We start from the raw sequence: 16,504 nt of genomic DNA on the forward strand, positions 1-16,504 counted from the left end.
GCAAAACTGTAGTCATATTATGCAGCAATTTTGTCACCCTCTTTCTCTTATATTTATAAGGGCAACTTAAGTAGGTAAATCTAAGCTAGTTTCAGTGTGAACATTTCCATTTCTTACTAATTACTTATTCTCACTTTATTTTGTTGTGCCTGAACATGGGTAAGAGAATAAAACCTAGGTTTTATTTACATGTGTGTAATTCTTATTTTTAAGAGTTTGGGCCATTATTATTTGGATGATTTTGCCCAACTCAAGTGCCCTTCTGAAGATCAGCCTGCATCATTACTTTCCCACTCTGCTATACCCAGAATGCTGAAGAGACTTAGCAGGTACCTAAATACCACTGGAGATTAGAAAGGAACACTTATAATTCAATTTTTCATACTGGTAATAGTTTTCTTCTATAGTTTTTCATACTGAAGAGTATTTCCAAGCACTGCCAGCTGGGCTTTTGTGTTCTCTGTCCCCTTTTGGGAAAGAGACAACAGTTGAGATGATGACTGAGCTCCAAGAGCTCCATATGAAGGAGCTACCAAGCTTCAGTTTCCCTCCATGGCCTGCCTCTCCCACAACTAATGCTATGGAAATGCAGCCAACTAACAGCTCAACACTAGTGAAAACCTAGCAAACCAGCTGGTAAGCGCTATTCAAACCTGTCTGCACTTCTTAACTTTTTCATAAAAAAACAAACAAACAAACAAACAAACAAAAAAAAACAACAACAAAAAAAGACCAAAAAAAACCCCCCAAAACTACAACAAACCTGAAACAATTTTGAATGTTCATCTCATGAGATACTAAGATAAAAAGAAAATGAAGACTTGGGAGTCTGGGCCACCTGCCCTTAAGTTAGTAGTAAAACACACTTGCTGGGCCAGAGATTTCCTGTGTTTTCAGAGATTAACCTTGTTGCTGTTTGTGAGTGTGAAAAAAGATACATTTGGAGAAATGAATAGTTACAGCAAATTTATTAACTTATATATAAATAAATATGTAATGAATGAGAAAATAATTCCTTCAGGGAACGGGAATGATGCTGCTGTTCTTTTCAATACTGTAGCTGAAAAAGTCAGTAACAAAAAGCACTTCCCCCCTCATGTACTATAACTGAGAAATGCTGAAATCAAGGTAGTCACTTTTTGGCTTTAGTCTTTTATTTGATCCCTGATGAGAATAAAAACTAGTTGGGATCCCTGTGCTATCTAGGGATATTACAATTTAGTGTGGGTATAAAAATTCAGTAGTGAAGAGGGCATTACATCCTCCATGAAGGGAAGACTAGAGTACAATCCCATTTCCATCTGTTCCTCTAATGGGCTTTACCTTAACTTTAGATATTTTTTCCACAAATGTAGATATTCTGTCAACAAAATTTCAATTTTCTTCACAAATCTTCAGCTTCCTACACACTACATTTTAAATACACAAATTAATTTTAAACAAATCAACTAAACGCCTAAGTATTAGAAACTTCATCACTGAAACAGTACCACAGTGTCACAGAACACCCGGTTGGAAGTGACCTCAAGGATCTTCTGGTCCAACCTTTCTTGCAAAAGCATGGCCTAGACAAGAAGACCTAACACCCTGTCCAGCTGATTCTTGAAAGTGTCCAACTGTGGGGAATCTACCATTTGCCTGGGGAAATTATTCAAGTGGCCAATTGTTCATATTGTGAAAAATTCTCCTCTTGTGACCCATCTCCCCAGCAGCAACTTGTATCTACCTGCTACTCCTCATCTCTTCCATATGACTCCTTGTTAAAAGGGAGTCTCCATCTTCTTTGTAACCACCCTATAAATAATGGGACATGGTGATAAGGTCTTTTCTGAGCCTTCTTTTCCCAAGGCTGAACAAATCCATTTTTCTCTCAGCCTTTCTTCAAGCATCAGCCTGCACAGGCCTTTGATCACCTTTGTGGCCCTTCTCTGGACCCTCCCCAGCCTGTCCACACCTTTTTGCACTGTGGGGACGAAAGCTGAACACAACATTCCAGCTGCAGCCTGAGAAGAAATTATTAGAGAGGGACAAAAACTTCTCCATCTCTGCTGGTGGTGCCCTTGCTGATGCAGCTCAGCATCCTGCTGGCTTTCTTTGCTGCAGCAGCAGCAGCAGCAGCAGCACACTGCTCACTCACACTGAGCTGTCTGTCCATCAGGACTGACTCCATAGAGCTGTCCCTCAGCTGGATGGATCCCAGCCTATCACACACTCCTGGATTATATTTTCCTTAGATGGGATACCAGGCCAGACTGCCACAGATTAAGTTTCTTTAGGAGGAGGACGTAGGACACCACTTTGGAAACCCTGGAGAGTTTCAAGTTTAGACAATGTCACCGCTCACTCCCCACATCCACTGAGTAGGTTACTTTGTCATAAAGGTGATCAGGTTTGTCAAGCAGCATTTGCCCTTGGTGAGCCTGTGCAGGCTCTTCCAAATGACATGCCTCATCTGAGCTGCGATGGCTCCCAGCAGGACTCATTCCATCACTTTCCCAGGGACTGAAGTTAGACTGATGGATCTATAATTTCCTGGATTCTCCTCTAAGCCTCTCTCTTAGATGGGGGTGGCATCAGCCTTCTTCCAGTTTTCTGGGACATCCCTGATCCTCACAACTTCTTGACTTCTCTAAAATTATGGAGAGGTGGCCTTGTGGTGAAGTCAGCAGCCTCCTAACACCTCTGGTGGACAGTGACAGGGCCCATCAGTGTGTATGGGTCTAATTCCTGTGACAGGTCACACACCAACTCCTCCTTCACTAAGGGAGGGTTTGTGTTTGCATCCACCTGGATTTTAGTTCTCAAGGCCAGGGACCCAGCAGTGTGGGTAAAGATGGTAGTGAAGAAAGTGTTGAGAACCTCTCTGCCTTTCCAGCACTGCTCTAGATTGTTCACTTCTCTTTTTCTTGTAGCTTTTCACATCTCTGGCCAATTTAAATTTGAGTTTTTGCTTGTCAAACTGCATCTCTGCACACCCTGGCAATGTCCTTGTAGTTCTCACTGGCTGTCTCTCTGCTTTTCCATCTATGGCGCACTTCTCCTGGCTTTGAGCAGACTCAAAACCCTGCAGTTAAACCAAAGAGGTCTCTCCCTACGTCCCTCACCTTTCAAGGGCATGAATAGTTTTTGAACTTCCAGGAGAGTTCTTGAAAACCTCCCAGCACTTGCTGTCTCCTTTATCCTCCATGGAAGCTTCCCACAGAATCCCTCCTAACCAAGCTCTGAGCAAGCTGAAGTTTTCTCTTCTAAAATTTAAAACAATTGTCTTAATATTAACCTTCAGCGTGTTCAGCAGGATTCCAAACTGCAATATTGTGACCAGTGCAGCCCAGGCTATCAGTAGCAGAGATATTACAAAGCAGAACTGCATTAAATTTGTTGATTTGTTCAAAACACTCATGTCACAGTATCTAACAGATGTAAATGAGACTGATCAGAGGTACAACAAACAATGGGCAGAGCAGTTCTAGGATTTCACAGCAATTTCTGAAAAATCTAAATTGAAAGAAACCTAAATAATATAACCCTATATTTGCCAATATAAGCCTATAAGCCAATTTGCCTACCTAACTTCATCCTCTACAAAAACATTTTACTCATAAATGAGTCACAGTACAATTAGAGCAGAATTACAAGAGTATCTGTGAAAACTGGACACATACCAAGGAATTTACTGACCTGTAAACAAGGTCTGTAAAAGCACACAAAGATCATATAACAGTTCATATCATCCTGCAACCAACAGAAATCCTCCTGAACTGCTGAGGATTGCCATGGATGCTGGAGTATCTCAGTTTCCCAAAGGTTTCAACAGCCTCCCCAGGGCCTTCCCTAACCTTGACACAGTGGCCCAACTTACTTCTGTGCAGGAGAACCTAAAATTGCCTCAGAATATTGAATTTTTCTTTGTAGTCTTCAAAGAGTATGAGGCCTGTCCAAAGAGTGTATGTAGTAGCTACAGGAGATAGGATAATATTTAAGTATATTTAACAAGCCCCAAAACATAAAAGACTGAAATGTTTGAAAATGTGACCACTGAATTTAGAAGATGATAGTATAGCTAATGCTGACACTGGCTAAGTACTAAAACATTAGACAAAATTACAAAAGGAAAAGTATAGAGATATTAGTATCAGGCCAACTATAGACCCACTGACTTTTACATAGGTTTATCCTGAAAAAATGTTATTTATTATTATTCCCATCCTTTTTAACCTGAATATATGTATTTGTCCTATCCGTAGTACAGTAGCCTATAAGTCTGTAATTTATGATACACAACAGTGCGCTGAAAATGTCTTCATATCACACTTTAACTGAAAAGACTCTAGAGTTTATTACTATTTTTTAAAATTGTGTATTACTGACATGCCTAAAACACTTAATAGAGAATGGACTATTCCATAACACATTATGCATCAATCACTACTCTACAAACATACTTTATTTAACTACAAAATGACATTTCAAACTGGACTATGCCAACAAAATATTAGCAGGGAACCCTCAACTATTACAAGATATAAGAGAAGAACAATGATTCCTTGAAGATGACCACTATGCCAGACTAAAACTTAATACTAGAAAGAAGAAAGGACTTCAGAGCAAAATATCTTAACATATTGAACAAGTCCATTTTCTTCCTCAAAGCTTCACGGGAAGCTGAAAAATAAGGATCAGTGGGCAATACTAATTGTGTTGGCTTGTATTACTTTTTCAGAAGACTTAGTGCTCTTTATAGCTTAGTGCTTAACACTACTCAGGGCTTTAATGTTAGCTAGTTACATCTGTATTTGCAAATGCAAAAAGAAGTCTGAATGCAAAACATTCAAAGCAAAGAAATGTTTAAATTTTGGGTTTTTTTCTCCCTCTAACTTATTTAGAAAGGTTTTTTCCACTGCTTCATTGTCTGCACACAGAAAGATAATTTGTAAAAACCCCTCCCAAACCTGACTAACTATATAGGATCCAATAAAGCTAATGGAACAAAAAGCACTATCAATGTGAAAAGAAACAAGAAAACAAAATGGCCCACTAGCTTTCAATAACAGCAAAGATGTAACTTGTGTTTTTGTATAAACTTTTAAATATTTAAACTAGGTTTTCAAGCTAATTGCCTGCCCATGCACAGAAGGTAAAAATAGATGATTCTCTACGGAACGCAGAATAATCTGTCATCCTTTCTACTCAGAAACTGAAACAGAAAATCACAAACCACATAGTAAGTTGTTTGAAATACCCATTATTACCACATTGAGTTTGCCTGCTTGTACTAATGTAAGAAAAAAACCCACTATCTTTGAATTCTTTGGTGAAAGGATGCACTGCCACAAATACATCTTCACACACTTATCAAGTTTGAGAGAAGCCCTGGCAGGATATTCTTTCTGTTTGCTGAAAATTTGCTTTTAAATTAGCACTGTCAATAAAGTGTTATGTCTGGTAAAATAAGCTTTGCATTTACTGTTGCTTTCAACTTATGCCTGTATTTCTCAAAAGTGCCCTCTGAATTTGAAATCCATCCACAAAACCAAAGGGTGAGGGGAGAATACAACACAATAATTCTGTTTACACTGGATGGATTTTTGAGCTGACTATACCAAATCAAAGGAGGACGGATGACAATCAGTGTTCTTTACCTAAAGCATCTGAACTTTGAAGCATTTTTTCCCCTAATATGATTGTTTTATACATTTCCATAAGCGAGTTTTTAAAGTAGGAGTGCTTCACATAAGAACCTCAGCAGGAACCAGACCAGAGCTCTACCTTCTCACTGCTTTTCCAATGCCTGTCCTGATACCCTAACAGGGCAATGATTAGAACCTCTGAACATCTGCATAGTAAAAAGCTAATTCTATGAATAATAGTTAAGAGAATAATTCCATAAATAATCCTGGTTAACAATGTAGAAAAACATATAAAAATAACCAAATTTAAATTTTCAGATGTGTCACAAAACACTTCCCTACTTCTGAGGAAAGAGAACTTACAGTGTTCGTAAAATGATATCAAGCCTATAAATATGGTATATTCCCATTATCCCCATAAATGCCTATTTTTTTAAAATGGCCATTATCTCCCTCTCTTCGACTCAAAGAAGTTTTAGCAAAGAGTTCTCAGGACTAAATGGAAGCATCAACTAAAGCTGTAACTAATCTTTCCCTTTTGAATTTGATACCCTTTGATTTTTCTAGATGTCCCCTTCTCTTATTCATTCAATTCCAGAATAGACATTTCCAACTACATTAATCATTATTTCATCATGTCTATAATTTGTTTCTTCCCCAAAATATTTACTGTATGCCCTTTAGAGATGGGATTTTTAAACAAATTATTTAATATCCTCTTTGTTCCCGTTGTAGCAGCTTTCATCAATGGCTTGGCCTAGATTCCCCAGCTGTGTATGCACTGCAAGTCCATTGGGATACCTCTCATAGGGAACTTGCCAGCCACTCATTCTGTTCCCTCTCATTCCAGCCCATCTTTCAAACAACAAAGGAATTCAAGATGAAATCCAAAGGACAGCAGTGCTAAGGCATGGAAGATATCGTGCCAGCCAACGTGTTATCTACAGGTTCATTACACACCAGATGTGACTGAACAGTAACAACAAATGTGTGAGACAAACAGAGAAACCTTGAGAGCTTCTTTAGTCCAATACTAGGCCAAGTCTTCTTGGAGTTTCCCTTTGCAGCACTCAGGCATTCCTATCTGCATCCCAAACTAAAAATTCTGTTTAGGAGCTAAATTCTGTTTAGATGATCAGCTCAAGTTATCTTTCTGCTGGTCATCACTTCATTTAGTTCCTGCTTCAGGTATGACCCTCTGAAATTTCTGTTCTCTTGTACCTGAAGTAATAAAGTGTTTCTTTGCAAGTTTTGTACCTTTGCTGCTCACTGCAACACTTTCTTTAAAAAGAGATCACTAAATACAAATAAGCACAGATTCCACTGCCAACCTTGTGACACAATGAACGACTAAGCCTACCCTGTTTTCCCTCCCTCCAGTCAGTTTCAGAGCAGTCTTTTGAAGCACAACTTCTTACTATCTTTCATTGCCTCTTTCAAGGAATATTTTCAAAGAAAATAGATGACAGTCAGTATTTCTTTATCCACACTTCAATTAAGATGTTTAAAGAACTCTTAATACAATAGTACAAAGCCTTCCTCCACTACTTCCACATTAAATTTTAAGACTTCCCAGTTTTCAGATGCATTTAAATTTAGAATATTATAGCTCAAAGTGCCAATGTTTATGACTTGCCTTTGTTTCTTTAAGGTGTCTAAAACATAATAAACTTTAAAGCATTTTAAATTACACTTACTTACTAAAGACAAAAGCTTTTTTGTGTTCTAAGATTGCAAAATTAAGACAACCGTTACTAAAGAAGAAAACAGTTACTAAGGAAGAATTAACTGTTTGATAATTTGTGGCCTAAATGCATTTCAGTGTGTGTTCTTAAATAAGTTTACAATATAAGTGGTAGGTAGAGCAGGTAATGTAGATATTTTTGTCTGAAAAAAAAATGCATACAGTGTTACAAACACACAGCTTCTGTATTTATTTTCTTTTAAATAACAGTAGTTCTTTGTATTATTATCAATGACTCACAGCAGCAGCTCCACATCATGGTTATGCCACTTTGAGTACTGAAATTTGTCTGGCTGGGTAGAAAGTAGAGTTATTCCAGGGCAACATAATATATGCATGTATACATAAAAATAAAAGGTATTTTTATTAACACCTATAACATTCAAGACTGTATCCAGCTGTTATCCCAACAGTTAGGCTTAAAAAACCTTGGTTTTGAATCTTAGTTTTGCATCTTCCTAAATCTAAGTATTTGTCATTTTCACAAGCATTGGTGTAAACACAGTATTTCAGAGTTTGGTCACAATTGCATGATATTTTATCCCACCTGTAACAGCCTCCCTGTGAGAATGTTTTGTTGACTTTATTTTAGGTAGACAATGTGATCTAGGCAAATCTTCCACTAACCAAACTGCAGTTGTTTTGGTTGAGTTTTTTAATGGATTTTTGCATGAAACTATTAAAATTAATATTTTCAAGAGAACACAGATTTGTAATGACAAAAATTGAAACAGCAAGAGACAAAAAAAGTGGCTGGTTACTTTACCAGACACAACTGCAAAAGGCACCACATGAGCGTTTCTGATTGCGCTTCACATTTCTAAAGCTGCTCTGAAATTCTACGATTTTGACAATGTTGGATAAAAAAAAAATTATCTAGCTCAACATTTTTGTTCCATCCTTCAGTCTGATCTTCAACATGCTTTCTCTGTGCTAATGTATGCAAAGTAGGTTGAAAGCCTCTTGTAAACAGAGGCTCTGCTTCATCTTTCCTAAGTTTTGGCACAGCAGGCGTGACAAACCTGTCCTCAGAATTTATTTTTGTCTCATGTTAGCACATGTGCTGTAGGAGAATGCAATGGCAGATCATTACTGAGCCCCCATATCTGTCAGTCAAGAGAGATGCAGACTCCAGATCCTCAGCTCATGTAAACTGATGGAACATCAGAGGAACTGCACACCTATGAGCTTTACGTTTACCAGGGGCTACAGCTGCAATACAAATTCCAGTGACAACAACACAGGAGTTTTTCTAGCAACTTAAGCTAAGGTTTTTATGTCCAAACTGAGAATTTATTGGGAAATTTCTTAACTTTTCCTTTAAAAAACCCAATCAAACAACAACAACAAACCAATCAACCAACCGACCAAGAAAAACTCCCCAAAAAACCCCAACACAACAAAAACAACAACAAAAACAAACAAAAAACAACCAAAACCATTCAATTCAGGTTTTCCTTAAGGGTTTTTCAGGAACGGAATTAAGAAAAGAAAAAAATATGTGTCTATCTCCCTCCTCCAGGACACATTCTCTACCTCACTGTCACTTCCAGAAGGCTGATAAAAATAAGCCTGCCCTTAAAGGAGCAGTTGGTTTGGCCATATATATATATATGATCAATCATATATATAAATACATCTCCCATACCTGGGAGGGGAAAGGAAAGGGATCACTCTTTTCAAAGTTACTACATTTTACACTTGCTCAGCTGCATTAAGTCTACACCAATGTAACACCCAACTAAGACATCTCCATTTTGGGAACTGAAGAATAGCAGAAGGCAGAAAAAGAAAGAAACAGGTCATTTATGCCTTATGTTTCTCAAAAATGAAAGCAAACTGTGCACTTAGATTCTGATTACTATTATTATGATAATCTGTTGACATAAACCAATACAGTTCTAAAGGTAAGGGATTTTCACAGCAAGTTCGCAGCCCTGGAGCTCCATGTAAAGTAACAATAATGTGTACTATAAACTGCAGAAGCAATAGGGCAGAGGGAAGACAAAAAAACAAAAGAGTAACAGATCAATTTTCCACATGACACAGACCATGCACTCTACAATATTGCTTAAAACGTTTGCATTTACACTAAGCCAGAAAATATAGATAAACAAGAAACTGGTAATAAGTCAGATTACTTTTACTTAAGAGTAAAACAGCTGAAGAACATGACTTTGTAAGACAGAAGGAAAATTTGATAGGTTAAAATGTTTCAATTTAGTGCATAAGGGACATAATAATGTGAATTCTTAAGAAATACAGTCAAAAGTCAACTTCTGGAGAAAAAATACAAACCCAAAGATGCCTTTAAGCTTGATTAAATGAAAACTGCTTTACTCTTTTAGTGATTTGCTAAAAAGATACACAACCAAAGATAAAAAATTACACACTTGTGCATTTGAAAAAGAAGTTTAACCAGTAATTTTAGAAGTTAAGAGAGCTTTGCAAAGGACTTTAACCCATTTAATAGGCTTTTGTTTGCACTAATGAAATATTTGGTTGCTTTCCAGATCACTCAGCAGAGATCAAGCCACCATCCAAGTGCAACGTACAAAACACACTGAAAAAGGAAGTTCTTCTCTTAGGACTTTCTTTTTAATCACCACTTACTACTTAACCAACAAAATCTCCCAGCTAAGAAAGGGAGTGCTCAAATCTGCTTCTGTCCTTCCAGGATGCTAAAAGGAAATGAAAAAAACCTGCAACACATCATTCCCACATTCCCTTTTGTTGTACTCTAAATTCACAGCAATGAACTTCTTCAACTTTTCTCTTAATTCTGCTTTCTCAGAGGGTTTATATGCATGGCTTGTGGTACATCTAGACAACTCTGTGGTTCACAGCTCTGTCAGCTGCTGTGCTCTTCCCATGGGACTCTCAAGCTTGGCCAGTTATGCTGGTGACAGCAGACCATTCCTCATGAAGAGTTCAACACTCAGGCACACATAGGCAGGGGGGAAAAAGTAACAGAGAATTTGGAGGGAAGTGTGTGAGCTTCCCTCACCCTAATGAACAGGGAGGGACTGAACTCCTTCCAGCTGGGCTAGGTATTGCATTGAGAAGAGATGTTTCTCCTCAGTTCCAGTGGCCTCCATAATCCCTTCCACGCTTGCTTGATTCCTTTTGAGACTAAACCTATCCGACACTTAACCAAACAGACACTATTTTCCTTTGGTGTTTGAGTGGATTTTTATTTTTCCAAATCTATGGGTTTTAATCCCATAAGCTGCTTTGGGGAAAGCAGAGAACAGGTAACGAACAAAACTTAAGTTCAGTCTTTTCTTCTAATTTTTTTTTATACCACTTTTCATTTTCTGACAATACCATTGTTTTGAGATGAAAACAGCACCATTATCCAACTAAAAAATCAGCAGACACCCTTGTTCCTTGTAGGGTGCTACACTGCAAGCATCTGTATTGTCAGCCTGCTGCTCCTGCAAGCTGCTTATCTGATATGTGCAAGGAGGGAGATGCCAATGCCACTGTGCACACTGGTAGTGCCTGTGTGACTAACAACTGATGCAATTTACTGCAGTTCTTGTATTTCTTCTCTTCCTGGGTGCTGGCACCAACCTGCCTTATTCTAATTCTGACAACATATGCAGCTAGATGTGCTTTCCCTCCTTATTTTAGACTTTGAGCTTTGCATGCTTTTCTGCCTGAAATTTCCCTTCTTGTGGCATTTATTCTGAATTACATCCACATGTTGGACATTGCTAGCTGAATAAAAACTGTAGCAAACACAGGGTTACCCAGAATAAAAATTACTAGAATTTGCCAAGAAATGGTATTGCCCTGACTTATGATCCTTTCTAAAATTTCAAGACAACTCTCTAGCCCTGTGTGACTGACAGATCAGAATCCTTTTACAGCTTCTCTTCTTGTGCACTCTATTAAATACAACTTCCCTGGTTATTATGACCATACTATGCTGAAACCATTTGCAGTAAGATTTCAAAGCTACTTTTTAATACCACTTTGATGAAGGAAACTTTGAGAAACTTTTAAGGTACCAGAACCTGTTAGACACAAAACCACCATTTGTCTTGCCTAGCTTTGAGTAATATTCCTTACTTGTAGGCGCCACTAATCTTCTCCACAACATTTCATTTCTTTGTTGCTGTCTTTCTACTTTGTTCATCCATTCCAGGATTGCTTTTATTAACTTGTAGTAACAGCTGATGATCACCACATATTTCAAAATACCAGAACCACAGCAGTGTTCAATTCAGTGATCTGTCCTCACTTCTTCCATACATCACCCTAACTCTTAGCCTTGTATATATATTACTCCATGGACTCAGTTTTCAAGGCCAAGCCTTTAAAATATGAACATTCAACACAATGCTATTCTTTTGATAGCAGCTTGATTTCAGTGTGCTGATACTGCCAGCTCCCAGAGTAAACATGACAGATATTTTATTCCCCAGAACCTTTGTATATTTAAACAGATATTTGCTGATTGCCTTTTCTGAGACTGGAAGATTTTGGAACAGGAACTGCACCACAGAAGTTTGTCTCAGGAAAAGCAGAATTAGGTGCTACAACAACACTAATATTTCCTAGTAATTACTGTCATGGCATTTTCATATGCATACACATTTCTGGGATTTTTGTTTACACTTCTCTTATAAATTAAACAAAAAAAAGTAAAAACAAGGTTAGGGAAAACAAACAACAGACCCAAACAAACAACAACAACAAACCAATCAACAAACCAACCAAACAAGAAAAACTGAGTGGTTTCACCATCCTGAGTGAGGACTTAAAGATCAACCTGAGTCACACTACTAAACAGTCATAGCACCATACTCAAAATCAGGAACACCGTTTTCATATTTAACTTTTAATTATTTTTCCAGTATTACTTTAAAAAAATGTAATTCAGTTTTAATTTTAAAAGTAGTCTAAAATTTTTTTGAAGTGCCATCTGTATTTTTCTAGAATCTTTCAAAATTATGCTTTATGACTAGTGATTTCTGTTTTGACTAATTAAGTTTACCAAGAAAAACATCTTGATAAAAAATTCCTAAACCAGCTCAAGTAAGAAGCTATTTTTCAAAACATGCTTTTGTCTTCCTGACAGCATCCTCCAAGTGGTAGTAGGAATTCTTAAAATTAACAGAAGGTGTATGTGGAGGAGGTGGGATGTTTGGAAAGAGTGCTCCAAATGCCAGATCTATCATCTGTATTATTAATATGTCAGATCTGGTGCACATGAAGATGTATTTCTGTGCAATGAATACCCCTCATGATATATGATTCCTGAGGTCGTGCTGAAAATGTGATGAGGTGTCCATTTAAGACTGAAGGAATGTCCTGAGTAAGGAGCAAAACAGGATCCTGAACTGCAGCAGCTCCATGCAGGGGAGGGAAGCACCTATTTACTACACTTTTAATGAGTTGCAGTGTGAAGTTAAAAAAAAAAACAGCAAGAAGAATGCATCTTCACAGAGTGAAAAGACAGCAAATGTCAGCTCAGGAAGCTCCAAGGCCAGGAGAGCTCTAGAAGACAGGGCTGTCTCTCTTTGCTTCTCCCTAAATAAATCCGCTCAGGCCACACATAATGGCTGAGTTGGAGCCTGGGTTTCCATGAGGAAAATACATCAAAGAAATCCTGAAAAGTTAGGAAGAGAGACTGATGTCAGATAAATGCAAAGTATTTTTCTTTTGCAACTTTTTTTCCAAGTTTTATAATTGCAGAAATACTGCACTTTTGGAAGGTTACCTCCAAAAGTGTTGCAGGTGAACAAAATAAAACCCCAATAAATATGGATATTTAGCATCCATTTCCCAGCAGATATGCACAGCTCAGCTTGGGGACTGGAGTGGGAAGCCTCAGTTAATGCACTGATATGCCTCCAGCAGCAGACAGAAGGTGGAACATATTGTGTATGTTTCATCAACCACGTATTGTGACTATCTCCTTGGCTCTCCTTTTTTGATCTACACCTTTAGGATCTCGTGAACACGTAAGTGTGAGAAAACTCTTGTATTGTCATCATCCCTAGAGCCAGTCAACAGCTTTCCTTGTTAGCTGCCCAGACAAATGCCTGGAAGAGTTGAAGGAGGTGGTGGCAGTTGAGGAAATTTTCACACAGCAGTGAAACAGGAACAAATCTCACCCAACACCTCCTGTGTCACACCCTTTCCCCTGCAGGCCTTTCTGCTTCCATCTGATGGATGCCCTGTAACTGGGCCCTTGCCATACCACTATTACCAAAGTGAGAGGCTGGTGGGAAAGATTTAATCTGACCTACCCAAAAAGATCCTTCATGCCTCAGGTATTTTTCCTGGATGCCATGAGGCAAAAAAATGAGATGCCTAAGGCAGAACTTACCAATCAAGTCACTAGGAAGCCCGCCATACTCCAAAACACCTATTAATTATCATAAAACCATCCCATGCAAAAACACACTCCTCTACCTCACCTACTCAGAGAACTCTCATCCTGGCGTCTCTTGCATCTTCCCCTTCAGCTTTGTTTACATCCTTTGAGATTTGCATTCCTTCTTTAGCCCATGCAAAGCAAGAGATATTCCTGGCATCTGTGTGTGCATTGCCATGGTTACCTAGTTCATCTGCAGCAAAATGGGTTGGTCCATGACCTGACACCGCAGCTCCAGGAACACTTTCCTCCCTTGTCCACTGCTTCTCAACCTCTCTGGCTGCAGCTGTTCTTTTGGAAAATCTCAATGCAAGCAACAGTGGGGTACCCAACACAAACTCTCCCAAAGTCTCTAGCACATTTTTTCCCTATCCAATGTTTCTAAGTGTGTTTTTTGGCGGGTCCAGTCATCGAAAAATTCCAGACAATTTTTCCAGCAAGTCATCATAAATAGCACACCTGCACATTTGACCTGCTGCATTTTATTTGAGGGTGCAGTCATTACTTGAAAATTTAGACTTGAAAATTGAGCCTCCAAAGCTTGCTTATGAGAACACTTGTGACCACACAGCCGAGTCTGTCAGGGAAGAACAAAAGTTTGGGGCACAACAATAAGGACTAAGAAATCTTAAACATCAGTCTCAGTTGGTTGGGGGACAAACAGCTCCCTCCTAGAAGAGCAGTTTAGGTTACTTTGGTGTCACAAATTTTACAGTACAAATTGAATTAACTGTGACCTACTTAGATATTAGCAAGCCAGACATCACTCCTAAATAAGTGTTCAATATCAAATGAGGTATAAACAACAAAATATTGATAAAATATAATGAAAACAAATTTCAATCCAGGCAGAAGTCATATGTATTTCCACAACTGGCTCAAATTTTCACAGAAACAAAGCTTATTAACTTTGTTTTTGAAGCAACATCACTCGCAAGGGTTTTTTCTCCAGGCAATATTTATAACAAAATAGATATATAAACTGTTATGAAGAATCCTTGCTCACACCATTCATCGCTTTCCATAATTAAGGTTTCTAATATTCATACCAAATTTGACCTATTAAAATAAACTTAAAGCAATGATATAATATCTGGAAATGGTACACTAAATACGTGTACCACACAATGTCAAGGCAAACACAGATGTATCAGATGGTGATTCTGAAAACACAAATACCAATAAACTTCTGCAAGGAAACCAAAAGCTGTAAATTCAAAATGGATTTGTAGTTTTATAGTTACGTAAAATAAAGTGAAGTTCTCCGGACTTGATTTAGCATGGCTGAAACAGAGTGGACAATTTGTCTGCACCTCAACTGCAAAAAAACTCGAGGCAAATGAAAAATCACCACCAAAATGATGACTTGTACACCTACCTTTTCCATTTATTGTTAATGCTGACGCAATTGTGGCTGTTACTGGCACTGGCAATTGTGGCACTAATGGATGTATCCTTGGTCGGCTCCCCATCCTAGCACGCTCTGCACCAGGTCCTAACAAAGCTCCCACTGGTTTTTCTGCTGCTACTTCTGGTGCTACAGAGTCATCTTGATCTTGCTCTATATGGTCCATTTTATCTGGACTTTCATTCTGGAAGCCATCAACTGTTGTCCGGCTCTTAATTGGACTTTTGGGCACTAGGATTTTAATACCTGATTTTGCAAGGTCCATATTTTTACGTCCAGAAAGCGACGGTGAATTGTTTTTCCGGAACTTCTGTGTGGCAGAAAAAAGTTGACTATTTTTTGACTCGTGTTCTTTAGTCATAACTAAAGATTTAGAAGATGTCTTTGAAAAAGAACTATTGGTAGACCTAGAAATTTGTTTTCTGGCATTATTTGGAGAGGTCCTGTTTGTCCTGGTTAATGTGCTTTCTTTCTGCTTTTCATTGTGGCGTCTGTTAAATTCATGTATATATTCCTCACAATTGACAAGGTGCTGTTCTGGCTCCCAAGTATCATCTTCGCTGTCGTATCCTTTCCATCGCACCAAATACTCTGTTTTTCCTTTCTTGTTTTTCCTCTTGTCAACAATTCTCTCTACCTGTTAAAAATCAAAAATAAGCATTAGGCATGGCGAGATATACAACTCAAGAGAGTGACCTGCATGTAAATAATTTGTTAAGTGCAGACAGATTATAAAATTTTCTTGTTGTTTTGTAATCTGTACTTTAGTTCCATAGTATTACAGTCTTTCACTGCTGACTGGAAATCCCTCACTTTAAACTTTAGATTATTACTTTTATCTCAAAAACATGTTCTAGAATATCAAAATTGTTCTTCACTAAGTATTTTGCATGCACAGGAATCTGAATATAACATCTTAAAATTGACAATCAGCACTGGCCTCAGAGAAGCTCTTGCACCAACTTCAAGGTGGATATGATTTCCCTCTCTCAATACAGAAGTCATGTTTAAATATGCTGTATAAATACAGGGTGTTTACCTTACCAAAGTTATCAATTTGATATTGTTTGAATAATTTGCTTGCTTAGCATAAGGCATATGTGAGAATCTCTCACTTACAATGAACTAACCTTTAGCTATCAGGGACAATATGGAACATCTTAGGAACTGGGGCAAATTCAGACAATTTTTTTTGAGACTTCTTGTGAAAATAGAATTTGTTTTTGCCAGACCCTTTGATACACATACTTGAACAAATTACCATGCCTCACTTATGTGCAAACAGAGATGATATTTATGTCACAAGTATTAAGCATGCACATTCTACAACAGCA

General features: G+C 38.0%; 1 protein-coding gene across 4 annotated transcripts in view; it reads right to left on the reverse strand.

The window, feature by feature from the left end:
- The window catches only part of CDYL (chromodomain Y like), a 105,615-nt gene that overhangs the window by 42,448 nt on the left and 46,663 nt on the right, over positions 1 to 16,504 (reverse strand). For all 4 annotated transcript variants that reach the window (XR_010439166.1, XM_064705344.1, XM_064705346.1 and 1 more), the window contains exon 2: positions 15,141 to 15,807. Coding sequence is in view for 3 of the 4 variants with exons in the window: in XM_064705344.1 (XP_064561414.1) it covers positions 15,141 to 15,807 (667 nt within the window). In the remaining variant the exon portion in view is untranslated. The remainder of the gene's footprint in view (positions 1 to 15,140; positions 15,808 to 16,504) is intronic.

This window comes from Zonotrichia leucophrys, chromosome 2 (assembly GCF_028769735.1).
Source record: "Zonotrichia leucophrys gambelii isolate GWCS_2022_RI chromosome 2, RI_Zleu_2.0, whole genome shotgun sequence".
NCBI lineage: Eukaryota > Metazoa > Chordata > Aves > Passeriformes > Passerellidae > Zonotrichia > Zonotrichia leucophrys.